Source organism: Erythrolamprus reginae, chromosome 3 (genome assembly GCF_031021105.1).
Source record: "Erythrolamprus reginae isolate rEryReg1 chromosome 3, rEryReg1.hap1, whole genome shotgun sequence".
Taxonomy (NCBI): Eukaryota; Metazoa; Chordata; class Lepidosauria; order Squamata; family Dipsadidae; genus Erythrolamprus; species Erythrolamprus reginae.
The window spans coordinates 145,765,178-145,783,448 of NC_091952.1; the positions used below are offsets into that span (position 1 = coordinate 145,765,178).

The 18,271-nt window shown below is 44.0% G+C and overlaps 1 protein-coding gene across 1 annotated transcript in view; it reads right to left on the bottom strand.

Moving 5' to 3' along the window:
• The window catches only part of SLC4A9 (solute carrier family 4 member 9), a 63,537-nt gene that overhangs the window by 27,302 nt on the left and 17,964 nt on the right, over positions 1 to 18,271 (bottom strand). Inside the window, exons 8-14 of the mRNA XM_070748609.1 lie at positions 17,835 to 17,951; positions 15,913 to 16,087; positions 15,544 to 15,677; positions 14,160 to 14,431; positions 12,662 to 12,717; positions 8,593 to 8,787; positions 6,752 to 6,865 (exon numbers count right to left, since the gene is read on the bottom strand). Of these exons, the coding sequence (XP_070604710.1) occupies positions 6,752 to 6,865; positions 8,593 to 8,787; positions 12,662 to 12,717; positions 14,160 to 14,431; positions 15,544 to 15,677; positions 15,913 to 16,087; positions 17,835 to 17,951 (1,063 nt within the window). The remainder of the gene's footprint in view (positions 1 to 6,751; positions 6,866 to 8,592; positions 8,788 to 12,661; positions 12,718 to 14,159; positions 14,432 to 15,543; positions 15,678 to 15,912; positions 16,088 to 17,834; positions 17,952 to 18,271) is intronic.

The following is an 18,271-nucleotide window of genomic DNA, read 5'->3' on the forward strand; positions in this document are numbered from 1 at the left end:
TTCTGGAGTTTTTCCCTATAGTGGTTGCTGTGGAGATTTTGGGTGTGTGTGTGTGTGTCGCAGTTTACGTACAGAATGGTGTACTTCTGGTGCAATAACTAAGCAGTGGCCCATGTAATCAACACCTTGTCATCTAGAAATGAACGGATCATGCACCTGGTTTGCCATTTTGTAAGCAGGTGCCTGGAACACAACATACAAGCCCTCAGATAGCTGACCAGCAGGCAGGTAAGGAATTTGGAGCTTTTCACCATCAGAGGGATTATGAGCAGCACTGGCCCATTCCGGTGGAACATCTTCTTGAATTCTGTATAGTCAACCAACAGGACAGGCACTCAACATGCCCAATAAGAGGTAAGCTAGAGCAGTGTTTCCCAACCGGTGTGCCGCGGCACACTGGTGTGCCGCGAGACATGGTCAGGTGTGCCGCGAGGCGGAGGCCAGCAAAGGTTGTTTTGAAAGTCGGCCCCCTCGCGCGCATGGCTTCTCCTCGCTAATAGCGGGGGGCAATAGCCAGGGGAGGGGCGGCTTCTGCAAGTGGGAGCTCCAAGGCTGAGGCTTCCACTTGTGGCTGTCCCCGCCCGATCCGTCCTTCTCTCCGGCTTTCTTGGGGCGCGGCTCCTCCCACAGCTGTGGCTGCAGCGGCGCTGGCGATCCGTCCGCTAGCCGCTCCGAGCGCTGTGGGAACGCCCACCCCTCTCACAGTTCCGCTCGGTCTTCTCGGCCACCTACATGCTGCGGGAAGCCCGGGAAAACCAAGCAGAGCCCCAGGCCAGGCAGAAGAATGCCACTGCCTTGCTATCCCGCTTCTCTCTGGCCATGCGGTTGCAGAAGCAAGCTCTCCCCCCTCACATGCACACTTTCGGCTGGGCAGGGGGCGAAGCCGACCCCCTGGCTGCTGGCGAAGGAGGTTCGCTCGAGCCTCAGAAAGGAGGTGGATTCAGGCAAAGAGCCTGGCGCAATGGGCGCAGCGTTGGAAAGCGAGCGGGTGGTGGGGGCGCTTCGCTTCTGCCTTCCTGAGGTACTTTTTTTGGGCTCCGCGTCCGGCGAGTTTCTGCCTTGCCTTGCCTACTTAACGCGGCGGGAGAGATGCTAATTCCCATCCCAAACAGTCCGTCTTTTACCTCAGGAGTGGGTGGGCGTTTTGTCCCTGGCAGCATCAGGACAACAGATGACTAATCCCGCCAAAGAACAAGAGAGAGAAAGCATGAGAGAGAAAGAAAATAAGAGAGAGAACGAGAGAGAGCAAAAGAGAGAGAGAGAGGTGCTTCTTGAAGCATATGGTAAAAAGCACCCAAATAATAAGAAAACCCCCCCAGCCCACACCTGTTTTTGAAAAGAATAAAAGAGGAAAAAAACCCAGCCCTCAACTGGTTTTGGAAATGGTTCGAGTGTGTATACACACACACGGATAAAGGGGGGGGAGAGACAGGGATGGAAAAAGAGGAGAAGTGAGAGGGAGAAGGAATGAGGGAAAAAGGGAGGAAGAGAGAGAAATGAGAAACATGAGAGAGAAAAGGGGGAAAGACAGGAGAAGTACCCAGAAATGAGAGAGCGGTATAAATTTGAGGAGGGATGATTGATGATTGACTGTATTTATAAGAGGATGTTACATGGAATTGTATATATGAGGGGGTTATGTATGTATGTATGTATGTATGTATGTATGTATGTATGTATGTATTTATTTATTTATTAGATTTGTGTCATTTTGGTTGGTGGTGTGCCCCAGGATTTTGTAAATGTAAAAAATGTGCCGCGGCTCAAAAAAGGTTGAAAATCACTGAGCTAGAGGGTCTAGACTAAAGCTCTAAGATTTGAAGTCCAGGGGTTTTAACGACAGTTCCTCAGACTTCAGAATTAGGAGGATGCTGGAAGGCTGGGTTAGGGAGAAAAGGCAGCCAGCAGGCAATACAGAAGGCCTCTATCCATTCAGCAGCTCACTGATGTTAGCAACCAATGGAAATGGCTTTGCAATTCAGACTGCAAGGTGGCGCTATTTCACACAACCGCCACAACTCTATCCTTTGGGTCAGTGAAGTCATGGTCACATCTTGTGGGGATGTTTCCCAGCATGCATTCCAAGTGGAGGATTTATCATTTTCCACCGAGGGGGCCTGTCTCAGGCTTAGAAGGTCTAAGACTGACCAGCGGGGCAGGGGGGTGGTCATCAGATTTGCTGGAGCTTTTAACTCACATAATGAGGAGGGGACTGGGCCCGGGTTACTTATTCAGCCATGTGGATAGCACCTTGCTGACCAAATATCAATTTTTGGCACTGGCTGGCAGAGCACTGCACAGGCTGGGCCTGGACCCCAGCAGTTACAGCACACACTTTTTCAGGATTGGGGCAGCCACAATAACAGCAGCCTCTGGTTTCAGTGCTGAGCAGATACAGGCAATTGTCATGTGGAAGTCGAAAGCTTTGAAGACCTACATTTGCTCTCCTGATTAGTGGCCACATAGGGCCCAAGGCTAATACTTGGAGAGGGGGTCCTTTCTGGCTCCTTATAAGGAGGCACTTATGTGCCCCCTCCTCAAGAAGCCTTCCCTGGACTCAGCCATTCTCAATAACTATTGTCCAGTCTCCAACCTTCCCTTTATGGGGAAGGTTGTTGAGAAGGTGGTGATGCTCCAGCTCCCGTGGTCCTTGGAAGAAGCCGACTATCTAGGCCCTCAACAGTTGTGTTTCAGGCCCGGCTACAGCACGGAAACTGCTTGATGGATGATCTCTGGCAGGCCCGGGACAGGGGTTTATCCTCTGTCCTGGTGCTTCTTGACTTCTCAGCAGCTTTTGATACCATCGACCATGGTATCCTTCGCCGGCTGGAGGGGTTGGGAGTGGGAGGCACTGTCCTTCAGTGGTTCTCCTTCTACTTCTCTGGTCGGTTGCAGTCGGTGTTAGTGGGGATCAGAGGTTGACCTCTAGGTCTCTCCCTTGTGGGGTGCCTCAGGGGTCAGTCCTATCCCCCCTGCTATTTAATATCTACATGAAACCGATGGGTGAGATCATCCAAGGGCATGGAATGAGGTATCATCAGTACGCAGTTGTACATCTCCACTTCATGTCCAGTCAACAAAGCAGTGGAAGTGATGTGCAGGTGCCGGGAGGCTGTTAGGGTCTGGATGGGTGTCCACAGACTCAAACTCAACCCTGATAAGATGGACTGGTGTGAGTTTTGCCTCCCAAGGACAATTCCATCTGTCAGTCCATTACCCTGGGGGGTGGAATTACTGACCCCCTCAGAGAGGGTCCACAACTTGGCCGTCCTCCTCGATCCACAGCTTACATTAGAGAACCATCTTTCAGCTGTGGCAAGGGGGGCATTTGCCCAGGTTCGCCTGGTGCACCAGTTGCGGCCCTACCTGGACCAGGAGTCACTGCTCACAGTCACTCATGCCCTTATCACCTCGAGGTTTGACTACTGTAACGCTCTCTACATGGGGCTACCTTTGAAGAGTGTTCAGAAACTACAGATCATGCAGAATGCAGCTATGAGAGCAGTCATGGGCTTCCCTAGGTATGCCCATGTCACAGCAACGTTCCGCAGTCTGCATTAGTTGCCGATCAGTTTCCAGTCACAATTCAAAGTGTTGGTTATGACCTATAAAGCCCTTCATGGCATCGGACCAGAATATCTCTGAGACCGCCTTCTGCCTCACGAATCCCAGCGACCAGTTAGGTCCCACAGAGTTGGCCTTCTCCGGGTCCTGTCGATGAAACAATGTCGTCTGGTGGCACTCAGGGGAAGAGCCTTCTCTGTAGTGGCCCCGACCCTCTGGAATCAACTTCCCCCGGAAATTAGGATTTCCCCCACCCTCCTTGCCTTTTGCAAACTCCTTAAAACCAACCTCTGTCGTCAGGCATGGGGAAATTGATTTCCTGGGCCGTTTCCGTTTTATGTATGGTTTGTGTCAGATGTATGACTGCTTTTTATATGAAGGGGTTTAAATTCTTTTGGATTTGTACTATTTTTATTGTTGTGAGCCACCCTGAGTCTTTGGAGAGGGGTGGCATACAAATCTAATAAATGATAATGATAACGATAACGATAATTATAATTATAATGATAACACTGCTTTGTTTTGCCTTTTCCTAGACTGCCATTCCAAGGAGAAGCCCGTGGTCCTGATTTGTGGGCACAGCATGGTGTTTTGGGCCAGGAGGAGAGCTGCAAAATCAGATGTTGGAACACAGCTGAAGAGTAAAGTGGCTTGGACGGAGAGGGATGGGATGGGATGGGCTTCTCCCATTGCTGTTTGACAGAAATGCTGTCAGTATGGTGCCTAAATGGCTGGTGATACCCCTGAGTGGTAATGACCTGGGTGCTATGAGGAGCTTGACCTTTATATGGAAAGTGTCTGAGGACCTCCAGGCCATTAAGGGGTGCTGGCTTGAGACACTTGTTGTGTGGCTGAATATTATCCTGCAAAAGGCCCGAAGGGCGTGAACAAGGCTAGTGGGCAAAATGGTCCTGGAGCTTGGGGGTCAAGTCATACAACACTCATTCTCATTCATTCTCTACATCAATGATCTCTGAGATCATATCGCAAGCAACTGTGTTCTTTTTGCCGACGATGTAAAACTTTTCAACACCACTGACAACACATTTACTCTCCAAAAAGACCTTGACTTTGTCTCAGACTGGTCTAACACCTGACAACTTCAAATATCAACCAACAAATGCTCTACCCTCCACATCGGCAAAAAGAATCCAAACCTCATATATAAACTGAATAAACAAATTCTCACAGCCAACCCACACTCAGTAAAAGACCTTGGAATATTAATATCAAATGACCTAAGTGCTAAAGCCCACTGCAACAATATTGCCAAAAAGTTATTAACCTGATTCTACGTAGCTTCTGCTCCGGCAATCTCATACTACTCACAAGAGCCTACAAAACTTTTGCCAGACCCATCCTTGAATACAGCTCATCTGTCTGGAACCCATACCACATCTCGGACATCAACACCCTTGAAAACGTCCAAAGATATTTCACCAGAAGAGCCCTTCACTCCTCCACTCGAAACAGAATACCCTACAAAAATAGACTAACAATCCTGGGTCTAGAAAGCTTAGAACTATCGCACCTAAAACACGATTAGTATTGCCCACAAGATCATATGCTGCAACGTCCTACCGGTCAATGACTACTTCAGCTTCAACTGCAACAACACAAGAGCACGCAACAGATTCAAACTTAATATTAACCGCTCCAAACTTGACAGTAAAAAATATGACTTTAACAATCGAGTTGTTGAAGCGTGGAACTCATTACCGGACTCAATAGTGTCAACCCTTAACCCCAAATATTTCTCCCTTAGACTATCCACGATTGACCTCTCCAGGTTTCTAAGAGGTCAGTAAGGGGCGTACATAAGTGCACTAGTGTGCCTTTCGTCCCCTTTCGTCTCTCCTTTATCTCATATATCATATATATTTTCATCCTTTCATATATCTTCTCCTCTATTTTTACATATTATCTTTATATATATTACTTCATGTCTATTCCCTTCCATATGTATTGTGTATTGGACAAATGAATAAATAAAATAAATAAAAATAAAAACACCCTGGCATTCAGATATCCAAATAAAGTCTCTACAGAGATGTTGGCGTCAATTTAATGGACAAAGGAAATGATATCTTTCTCTCGGACCTGCAGAGGTACCTGCAAAAGCTGGTGCAGGAAGTTGGAAGTTGGAAGTTGGCACTCAAAGCAGGCCCAGTGCCAGGGATTGTCATTGTGGGATATAATTAATGTGCCATCAATTTTAAAAAGGGGCCCAGGAGAGATATAGGAAATTGAAGATCAATCAGTTAACTGTCTGTTCCAGTTAAATAGATAGAAATTATAATAAATAATAGCAAGGCATATAAAGGGAATATTCTTGTTGAATGAAAATCAGCATGTATTCCACAAAGGAAAATCCTACCTCAACAATTTTTTGAGCGCAAAATGCAAACAAAGATGGCCCTCAAAAGATTTGGATTTTCAAAAGGTTTTTGACACAGTTCTTCTTCATTGACTCTTGAGTAACCTTAGCAGTCATAGAATTTTTATAGAGAGACGTATTTTTATAGACAGCTGTTTAAAAGCTCAAAAAGCAAATAAATAAAAAGTTTCTCAATGAGTGGAGTAAACAGTAGAGAACTTCAAGGATCAATACTGAGACAAGTGCTTTTTAACTTGTTTATAAATCATTTTGACATATGGGTAAGCAATGAGAAATTAACCTTTTCACAGCTGTTAAATAGTCAGTTTAGACTATGAACTTCTCTGAACTTCTCTTTCATGGTTATTTATTTTAGACTCTAGTCCAAATGGATTTGTTACTTTACACTTACTTAAATTGAAGTGCCTTTTTCTACCATAGTTCAATAAAATGTTCATACAGAGTTGTCTTGTTGGGATTTCACAAGAAACCTCTACATTATCAACTGGTCTGTATGGACAACTGAATATGTATGGAACATTGAGGCAGATTGTTTACATTTTATATAATCACAGCAGAATACCATTTGCTTACATTTCAAACATTCTATAGAAACATGTACCTGAAATACCCTGAGTTGTAGGTTAAATTGGAACATCAATAAATGCCTGACAAAAATAGACAATATAAACCATTTCTGTAATGTTGCCTAGTGACTATGAAATCATCAGGAGTTGAGATTAGCTTGAGGGAGGCTATTCTAAGGTTGGGCTAGGAGCTGCTTTGTTTCATTGATATACCTAATCTTACCTGGAATGTGTTTGGCACAAGAAGCTTTGGTGTCTCTAATCCAAAAGCAGCATCAATTCCACAGGAGATGAGGATTGCCAGAATAATGGAGAAATCACCCACTAGCTTCCTTACCTAAGAAAAGAAATAACAGAATAGTTGGAAGGGACCTTGGATATCATCCAGTTCAACCCCCTTTACCAATCTGGATAAATGGATGTCCAATCTCTTAAAAAAGCTCCAATGATGGAGCACCCAGAACTTCTGGAGGCAAGTCACTGTTCTTCTCACTGACAGAACATTTCTCCTTAATTTGAGATTGGATCTCTTCTTGATAAGTTTCCACCCATGACTTCTTTTCCTTCCCACAGGTTCTCTGGAAAATAGGCTGCTCCCCCTCTTCTCTGTGACAGCCCCTAAAATATTGGAAAACTGCTATCAAATCACCAGAATCATTTTTTGTTGTTAAACTAGATATAGTTCCCACAACCCTTTATTGTGCACTCTAGCTTTCATACCCTTTATTATCCTTCTTGCTCTACTCTGTACACTTTCTAAAATCTCTACATCTTTTTTATATCATAGTGACAACAACTGGACACAGTATTCCAAGTGTGATCTTATCACTGCAGTATAAAGTAGTACTGGTTCTTCATGTGATCTTGATACTATTCCTCCGTTGCTAAAGTCTAGGACTGCATTGTTGTTTTATTGGCAGCTGCAGTCCACTGGTGGCTCAAACTGATTATCCACTAGAACATCTAGATCCCTATCATAGTTACACCTGTTGAACCAGGTACTATCTATCCTATATCTGTACATTTGGTTTTCTTCCCTAAACATACTTTTCTCACCATTGAACTGTGTTTGGTTGCACATGGTTCACTGTGCAGTTTGTCAAGTCTTACTGAAGATAAGGGATTTTTCCCCTGATTAAATATATAGGAAACTGCATTCTAAGGTGATGGTGTGCATGTCACGTCTGAGGCAAAGCTGTTCTGATTACGGTACTATTATTTTGTTTCTCCTCTGTACTTTTCAATGAGTGATGAATAGATGCATGATAGAAGGAGGTGATGATAACATTGGCTTTGAGTCTGAGATTCTTATTTGTATGAAAGTTTAAAAACAGAGCTCTGAATCCATTTTAAATCTGTACGCTCCTGGAAATAACATTAACTAAGATCCAACCTGTACTCCCAAATACTTGCCAGCCCACCATCTGCCAATTTAATGAGCTTGCTCCTGGGAATTGTTTGCCTTATGTATCTTCCACAGTCCCTGAAGAAACCCCTGCTTGCCCGGTGGAGGCAATCACTATCATTCACCATAGACAATTGAACACACTTTTCAGCAATCAGCAGCTATTCATCACATAAACTTTTCAATCCATAGGTTAATACAGAACATACAACTTTTTTTCTTTACCGATCTCTACTCACTTTCTACCCAAAAAGGGAACCAAGACAGGTAAGAATGGAAAATCAAAGTAGAGATGAAAACTGATGAGATGGGAAGGGTCCTTTGAGAAATACAGAGGGAATGTGAATGAGGAAGAAGGAGCTATACCCATGATCTTTTCCTCTTTGTCTATTTTCTACCTCGTCCCAATTTCCTACAAGTTTCTACTTTTTTACTATGCAGGCAGGCCATCACTGTTATGGAATTTTCCAATATGTTTACCTGTAGCTCCCATCATATTGTAGGATAACTGGGATACTACTTGATCGTGTTGCGGGATAGCCGTTACAGGAAGACAGAGTACTGTACATATACAAGCTTACTCACAAGAAGGAAATACTGATTTAATTCATAAATTCAACTAACATGTAATGTATAGGATAGGATAGATAGTTACTTACACCAGTGGGAAAATAGCGACTTGATTTAAATTTTTTCAGGATCATAGCACAGAACAATGTTCCCAGGAACAGAATGAAGGACATGAAAGTGATGTCAGGCACGTAGTTGCAACTGTTGCCCACTAGATGGCCCCCTAGTTGCATACACTGATCCTGGGTCAGGTGTGACCAATTTCCTGATTCCACATCTGATTCCTGTGAAAAAGAAAAGACTGAGCCTGAGAGGAATATCCCTGTTTTTTTCAGGTAACGAGTATACACCACCACTTTTAAGAAAATATTTAGACTGTTTTTCCAGTGGGAACTGGAACAGGCTGGGAACCGAGGAAACTGTAATCCAATCAGTCTACTTGATCAGTCTGGATCAAGTTGTGGCTGAATATGAGAGAAAATTATATTATTAGCCAAAGTGGGATAATTGATCATGCACAGGTTAATATGCTGCCATCTCCATGTTGTCTTGTGTCATAAATGATTTACATTTTTAAGGGGTTTTAGTTCTGTATTGGATTATTGCTTTTAATCTGTTTTTAATCTACAAACAAGCAAACAAAGTGCATACCTGCCTAACCTACATAATATACAATATTATATTACAGGTAGTCCTTGACATATGACCACAACTGAGCCCCACGTTGCAGACCCTCTCTGAGGGGGTCCAAAATTCCCCCCACCAGGGTGATGGATGGGAAGGTGGAATTGAGGGTTGTCAGCGTACTGCAATGTTCTCTCTAATTTTTTTTCGGTGTGGGCGGAAAAGTATAGTGTCTGAGTGACAGTCCCTTTGGGACTGGGCGGTATAGAAGTATAAACAAACAAACAAACAAATAAATAAATAAATAAATAAAATTCCCTTCTTTTTTTATTAAAAGAAATTAATAATAAAACAAAACCAAAATCTATTTTATTACTATCTTCTCCTCTTTTTCCATCCCTGTTTCCTCCCCCCTTGTGTGTGTGTGTGTTTGTGAACTCTTGAACCATTTCCAATAACAGAGTTCACACACACACACACACACACACACACACACACACAAATGGCTGGGTTTTTTTTCCTCTGTTATTATTTGGGTGCTTTTTACCATATGCTTTAAATCAAGAGTCATTTCTCTCTCTTTCTCTCTCCCCCTCTTGCTCTCTCTCTCTCTCTCTCTTTCTCTCTCTCTCGTTTTCTTTCTCTCTTTCTATTGCTTTCTCTCTTTCTTTCTTTCTCTCTCACTCTTTCTTTCTATCTCTCTTGCTTTCTTTCTCTTCTCTCTCTTGCTGTCTCTCTCCCCCCTTTCTCTCTCTCTCTCTTTCTCAGTTACTTTCTCTCTCCCCCTGTCTCTCTCAGCGAGGGGGCTGCGAGAGCGCTTTTTCTGAGCACTTCGGGAACGCCTGCCCTGCCTCTACTGCAGCCCCCTTGCTGGAAGTCTGGGACGAAAGCGCTCCCAGCGAAGGGGCTGCGAGAGGGGCGGGGCAGGCATTCTTGGGGGATGGGGAGCGCACGCCCATGGAAAAGGGTGCGCGGGAGGGTATTTTGGAGCTGGCGCGCACGCACGCACGCAGCTTACAGGGAACGCTGGCGTACTGGTGGAAACACATCCTGTGCCGACAGATGACCTCACCCAGTGGTTTCATGTAGATATTAAACAGTAGAGGGCAGAAAACCCACTCCTGAGGCACCCCACAGAGAAGGGGCCTAGGAGACGATCTCTGTCCCCCTACCAACACTGACTGTGACTGATCAGAGAGGTAGGAGGAGAACCACCGCAGAACAGTGCCCCCTACTCCCAACCCTTCCGGTCAGCGCAGAAGGATACCATGGTTGATGGTATCAAAAGCCGCTGAGAGGTCAAGTAGCACCAAGATAGAGGAAAATCCCCTATTCTGGGCCCGCCAGAGATCCTCCATCAACACAACCAAAGCAGTTTCGGTGCTATAACTGGCCCTGAAACCAGACTGATAAAGGTCTACATGATTGGCTTCATCCAAGGACCTCAGGAGTTGGAGCGCCACCACTTTCTCCACAACCTTCCCTAAAAAGGGAAGGTTGGAGACCGGATAGTAGTTGTTTAAAATAGCTGGATCCAGGGAAGGCTTCTTGAGTAGAGGCCACACAACTGCCTATTTCCACAGAGGCAGAAAGAATCCGTCCCTTAAAAAAGCATTGACAACTGCCTGGATCCAGCTTCGTGTCACCTCCCTACTAGCTGAGACCAGCCAGGAGGGACATGGGTCCAATAAACAGGCGGAGGAGCTCACAGTTCCTATGGCCTTGCCTACTTCATCAAGCATCACGAGTTCAAACCTTTATCAGTGTTGTTGTAATTTTTAATGGTTTTCAAATGAATAATGAATAAATGAATGACTAAATAAATGATCAAGGACTACCTACCTGAATGGCCAATTTTTAAGACTGTTTTTTTAGGGGTTTAGCAAAAAAAAAAAAATCTAAAAAAATTCTCTCTCTCTCTCTCTCCCCCTCCCTCTTTCTTACTCTTTTTATCCCTTCCTCTTTTTTCTCTTTCTCTCTCTTCCTTCCTCCTTGCTCTCTTTCTCTCTCTCTTCCTTCCTCTCCTTTTCTCTCTCTGTCTTCCTTCCTCTTCTCTCTTTCTCTCTCCCCCTCTCTCTTTCTCTCTCTCTCTTTCTCTCTCTCTCTCTCTGTCTCTCTCTCTCTCTGTCTCTCTCTCTCTCTTGCTCTCTCTCTCTCTCTTGCTCTCTCATACACCACGCTGCCACCTCCCCCATTGCAGCTCTCGGGCGGCGCGAAGGGCTTGGGAGGGTGGTGGGCTTGCAGGGGAAGTGGGGCCAGGCAGCTCTGGCGGGCGCAGGGCAGCGGGGTGGGCAGCGAAGGCAGCGCCGCCAAGCAGGGGTTGAAGTAGGAGTGGGCGGGTACTGGCAGCAGTGGCAGCAGGCAGTAGCCGCAGGGTGGCGACAGGGCAGTCGGCTGCAAGCAGGAGCTCCAGGGCAGAGGCACTGATGGCAGCAGCTGGACATGTTGCTGGACGCCATGCATGCTGGCGCTGCACTGGGCCTGGGCGCGTGGCTGACACTGGCCCACTGGCTGGGCTGGGACGGAGGTGATGCCCGCTGCCGAGCCCCAAAGCTCACTTGCCGCCACCAGGGAAGCTCCAGCCAGGCGGGGCACTGCAGGTGCGGGAGAGGCTGTCTCTGAAGCTGAAGGGCGGAAGCTCAGCATCTCCCTGGAATGGCTGTGTGCGCGTTTGGCTCCAAACTTTTTGCAAACTTTGCCAGGCTTTGGGACTGGGGAGGGGGGACCAGTAGAGGTGTTGGGGTTATAATTGAAATATGCCCCTCCCCTCCTGATCTCTCCCCCCCCGCCACTGCCCGTCCCTCTCTTCCATTCCAAAATCAGGACATTTTGAAACGCCGAGGGACACGGGAAAAATCATTCAAAAGCGGGACTGTCCTGCTGAAGGCGGGATGTCTGGTCACCTTACACATGCTCTACTTCTTCAGTGCAGGAAGTAGAGCTTAGAAAAAATAGAGCCAAGCACCTTCAGGCTGCATCTGCAGATTAACCTTGAGTCTTTCTCAGTTTCTGCAAGGCAGTCTCAGCATAGGATGAGAACCTGTCCTCACTGATCATCTAGAATTTCACTTTTAACAACATAGTGTTTTGTTTTGTTTTAAATATCTATGTGTTCTTTGGCTTCTGGTACATAGTCTTCTGATATGTATGTGGCTGTGACTTTCTCAAATGACACAGAATCAGCAGCAGTAGTGGTGGAGAAATCTTCAGCGGCAAAACAACAACAACCAAAAGGGCAACACATCGCAGTTATCAAGTGCAAAAAACCTGCAGTGCTCCAAGAAGTAAAGCACAAAACATGCTAATCACAACATGCTGTGTCCTTCCTATATCTCAGTTTCCATTCTTTTCTACTGTAGTAGCCAAATTGTGTTTACCATATTCCTTTGCTTCCATCTAGTGGTTGCCTGGCCTTTTGCAATACATACAATACATATGGTTTTGCCTCACTTTTCACTCCTATGTGCAGTATTCAAGATAAAAGTAAAGGTTTCCCCGGCCAGCCGTTTAAATGAAAATAATTTTATTTGTTACCTGTTCAAAACTGCTGAGATTATGGAACAGAGTCTGATTCAGGACAGAGGAGTTGGCTGCAAGAAAAAATCATCCAAGATATCAGCAGTTCATTCTGATTTGTGCAATGCAAGGACCAGAGAGGGTAAGGAAAGCAAGAACTTGACAGAATTGTTGGATGTCTGTTTTGTGGCATCTTAAATATGTGTTCAAAAACAGGTTGGTAACATAACAAAGATGCATGTTGTTTCTTGCCATAACTCTGCAGACTGGTTTGCAGCATGGCCAACTATTAGGTGGATATTATTATTTAAAGGTTTAAAAAAAACAATGCAAGAGAAGTAGCAACATCATAGAAGAGGGGATTGGTACTGCAATCTAGCTATATCCACAAATTATATTCTTCAGCCTCTACATAGAACATCAAGCAAATGTTGGATTTCCAAAAAGAAAATGACTGACAGATGTAAAACAGAGGAACCTTTGCTTACAAAGCTAGGCACTATCTAAATGCAGGAGACTAATATACTTGGACAGAAGTGGATCAAACTGTGCAGGTACCTGCTTTTCTGTGTGGATGATTTCAAGTCCAATTAGGCTGCTTAGGCCAATCAGAGCTTTTCTTTGAGGTATGGGAGAACCCTTTTAGCACTTCCAGTTGGCATGTGGGACTGGTTTAGGTTGCCTTGATCTACTAACGGACAAGTGCAAGACAGAGAAAACATAAAAATAAACCATTGAAGATCAACCCAGAATGTTGGTGACTATCTGAAACAGGGTATTATTGATTGCATCAAGGTTTGGAGGTGGGATGGGGCGATATCTCAGCTACATTTGATAAATACCCATGTTGCATTTTAACACCTACTTGTAAATATTTTCTTAGTTATTAATATTTGTAATGCATGGTCACATTAAGTTGTCCCAAGCACTAGTGAAATCTTTGAATTCAGTTTGGTTTGTACTTGAACTAGAGTTCATTTTTATAGTTGTTTTATAGTTTTCATTTTACGTTGCTAACAGTCTTGAAGTTATGGTGTGTGTTTGTTTGTGTGTGTGTGTGTTATAGGTAGTCTTTGACTTATGACCAGAGTTGAGCCCAAAACTTATGTTGCTAAGTGAGGCAGTTGTTAAGTGAATTTTACCCCATTTCACCACTTTTCTTGTGACAGTTGTTAAATTAATTGCTTCAGTTTTTAAGTTAGTAATATGGTTGTTAAGTGAATCTGGATTCCCCATTGACTTTCCTTGTCAGAAGCTCACAAAATGGTGGTCACATGATCCCAGGACATTGCAACCATCATAAATATGAATCAGTTGCCAAGCATCTGACTTTTGGTCATGTGACCATGGGGATGCTGCAACGGCCTAAGTCACCATTTTCAGTACCATTGAGTCACTAAATGAAATCAACAACTACCTGTATATTATAATGTATGAATATGTTTGCCATTACTTTTCTATGTATTTGTCAAGAATTTTTAATGGCTTGCCTAATATCATCCGTTTCTCACATTACCTGTCTCAGTCAGATGGCAGGTACAGCTATACAAGGTGATGTCATTGATTTTATACGCCCAATTGACAGGGTAATGTTCCACCAGAGACAGCATCTTCTTCACAGCGTCATAGATGAAAATTAAACTGATGAGGGCACAGAAGCCTTCCTCAGTGAAGCGTGTGAAATACTGCACCAAGTAACTAGCTTCAGTAGCCACCAGGATAAGGCCAAAGAAAGCCACCCACAAGCCAATCCAGAGGCGGAATTCTAAATAATCCAAGCTGTGGTCTCTGAGAGGAGGAAAGAGCCAAAACAGTAATATTTCTAAGCAGGTTAGTTTTCTAAAATGAAGCCTGAGCTCCTAGCCACACAGTTAATCCATTTTTTTTAGAAGGACTACCCCCCAAATCTCAAACTAAACTGAAGAATTTCCCTTAGAGTAGCTCTCTTTTTCTATTAAGAGGCCCGATTCAATCACCAATAATGAATTTCCATTGGCAGGTGGCTTTTACTGCCTTTCAGCTTGAGTCACCTATTTGGGAAGTTACCAAAAGAGGGTGAAATGAAATGCCAGTATCAATTTTTATAGCAATCATCAAATGATTTCAGAGAACAAATTGAGGGCGGTAGAATGCCTCTATTAGGAAAGAACATGCCATTTCTTCAGTGCTGGAGCTCAGGAGTCAATGCTTCTCCTAAGTTATACTATCAGAATACATTGAGTATACAGAACACACTCTCAGGGTATAGTGACAATGTTTGTACAAAAGCACCCTTTCTTACAAGCTTAACTTTCCAAAGTGCTTGAATGCAATTCTTATTACATCCAACTAGTGCATTCTTGGTCTTGCTGGATGGTAATTATATAGCCTACTATAATGGGAAGATTCTATTTAAGGGAAGAGTGGATGAGCAAAGCTTTGCTGTCCTATTTGGTATCCTCTTTGCACTTCACCAGTTCAGAATTAATTGACACAATCATGTTAGAAAGAGAAGCCTGGCTGATTTTCTTGCTGTGAGCTGATTGGCTAAACCAGCCTTATAAATGTTCCACTTAACACTCTTGCAGAACAGCCTGTTTTGTCATACTTACTAAGGTTATTCAAAGCAAGTTGACCTGGATGTATATCAAATCACTAAAAAGTTGTATGTGGTTTTAAATCTATTTTGACTTTACTATACTGCAATTGTGTTTTGCTCTAAATTACCAACAGGTAGCAGAGTTCAAGTCAGAGGTGGAAAGACAAAATGACAGATCCAAACTGCAAGCATGAGTATTGGCTAGTCAACAGGCAAGGCAGTGCAAATCTTATATGATCCCCAATCACCTTGATAAGGCTCAAGGAAAGAGAGTTCACGAAGGCTTGCTCCCAACATGCACACCAAAATGAATGCTACTTACTTGCTGAAGGAGAACAGAAGACGCTCAAAGACAAGAACAGGTCCAGTGCTACTCAGGATGGTGAGAGGTTGCCCAGCAAATAGGCAGAAAAATGCACCAGCGAAGGCAGTACCCAGGAAGCTTTCCAGGACACCCTAGATCGTATGAGGAAGCATATGGCTTTGCTTGGTTGAACATTAGCAGCATACCAGCTCTCAAATGATGGATACAAGTCAGCCAAATGGCAAAACTACATAACAATATGAAACTGTTTTCCTATTGACATAGGTAGGAATGTACATAAGACTAAAGAAATGCAGACTGATGCAGAGAGGAAAAGTAGTTTTGAAGTTACAGAAGGATTGTAAGCTATCAGCCTTTTGCACAGACCTGCATGTTATTTGTAGCATCTCCTAGCATTCCTCCAAAGGTGATTGCATTGGTGACTGTAGCCAAGTAGATATAGAGGATGGTTGAGAGGCACTGGAGGCTGAGGGCATCAGAGAAGTCACTGCCATACCATGGGGCTTTTCGCTGGATATCCTTTAATAATCCTCCAAATAGCCTACAAGAAAAAAAAATTCAATTATTTTTTTTAATGCTATACTGTAATATGTGTACTTTGGATTATTCATTCATTCATTCATTCATTCATTCATTCATTCATTCATTCATTCAAGCATGTATAAGATAGCAGGTATACATAAACATAAGCAAAGCAGGTACAGGTAAATTAGGACAATTAAGACAGAAGGACAAGGACTGTAGGCCCAATGGTGCACTTATGCATGACCCTTACAGACCTCTTAGAAATGGGGTGAAGTCAACCTTAGACAGTCTAAGACAGTTTTTGGGATTTGGGGAAGAAATCAGAGAGTCAGGTTGTGCGTTTTAGGCATTGACCACTCTGTTCCTGAAGTTGTATTTTCTGCAATCAAGCTCAGAGCGGTTTACATTGAGTTTGAATCTATTGTGTGCTTGTGTATTGTTGCAGTTGAAGCTGAAGTATTCATTGACAGGTAGATGATTACAGGTGTATTACAGGTGGCATGCGGAGCCACATGGGAAGGTACGTGAGACTTTTCCATGTTTCAGCTCCAGCGTGCAATGCACGCATGGGCCGGCTGAATTTCGCCCTTAGGAAAGGCCATTTCGTCCACCAGATGCTTCACGGAAGCTTCACTGAAGCCCTCGAGACAAAAACAATCTCTCAATGGAAAAACCGGAAATTTGGAAAAACGCACTTCCAGTTTTTTTCACCTACCAGCAGTGGTGGGTTCATACCAGTTTGGTCCTGAGTGCTGCACTGATAGGAACCCACTGATGCAATTTTCAGTGATTATTTTCCCCGGCGTCTCCTGAGAAGAAGCTTCTCAGCTGTGCTTCAGACAATGATATTAAGACAAGGATGGACGGCTGGGCTTCTTCTGACATGGAGATTCCAGAAAAAAACCCACTGAAAATTGCAACAGTGGATTGCTACCAGTGCGGCACTCTGGACCACATTGGTAGGAACCCACCATTGCCTACCAGGCTTCCGAAAAGCCTGTGCGCATGCGTGGGAGAAGCGCGGGGTATCTGTGCTTATGTGACGAGGGAGGGAAGGGGTGTGGGCATGTGCACACGCATGCTGGCATACTCCTTTTGGCATGCCAACCAAAGAAGGTTTGCCATCATTCCTCTAAGCCAGTGTTTCCCAACCTTGGCAACTTGAAGATATTTGGACTTCAACTCCCAGAATTCCCCAGCCAGTGAATGCTGGCTGGGGAATTCTGGGAGTTGAAGTCCAGATATCTTCAAGTTGCCCAGGTTGGGAAACACTGCTCTAAGGTATCTAAGCCCAAAATTTCAAGTCTGGTATTTTGTTGCGTGCAGAGGAGGACTCTTCTTGTGAAACATTTCTGGACTCTCTTAATTGTATCAATGTCTGAAATACAGTGCGGGTTCCATACAGGTGTCCTGTATTCGAGAATTGGTCTAACAAATGTTTTGTATGCTCTGGTTAGCAGGGTAATATTGTCAGAGAAGAAGCTACACAAGATTAGATTAACAACTCTTAGTGCCTTTTTGGCAATGTTGTTACAGTGGACTTTGGCACTTAGGTCATTAGATATAAGTAGTCCAAGGTCCTTGACAGAGTGAGGGTCGTCTACTTATATTTCTTTCTAAACTTGTATTCTTGGGGAAAGGATAGAAGAGAATTCAAATTGATTCTCTTTTCAGGGCAGTACGATTCTCCCCTGCAGCTATACAGTGAAGAGAGAGAGATCTCCATGCTTTAATTTCCCCAGCCAAATCTCTGTGAGCTTTACCTTCCAGTCTTCTCCAGCTCTTCACTTATGTACTGGTGCCCATGACCCTGCCGGTCATCCACAGCAGGTTTGTTTCCATTAGCATGAGGACTCTGGTCACGGATGCGCATGGAGATTCTGAGGATGTAACAGGGATAGTATAGTATATAATACAACCATTTTGTGTACACACAAGCCATATTATAATGACGGTGATTGATTCTGAGCTAAATATCATATTCTGATTCTAACAACCAAACTCCGGCTATTTCTGTTACTTCCAATACAACTCACTATCTAAGCAACATATCAAAATACAATATCAGAGAAAGCCAACGTGGGATTCATACATATTCTGAAGTGGTATTGTAGGGGATTTTATTATTGTCTTATCACAGTGTATCAAAGCAAAACAGCAGAGCCACGTGCTTCCTCACATGGTCTTGTTTCTAAGAAAT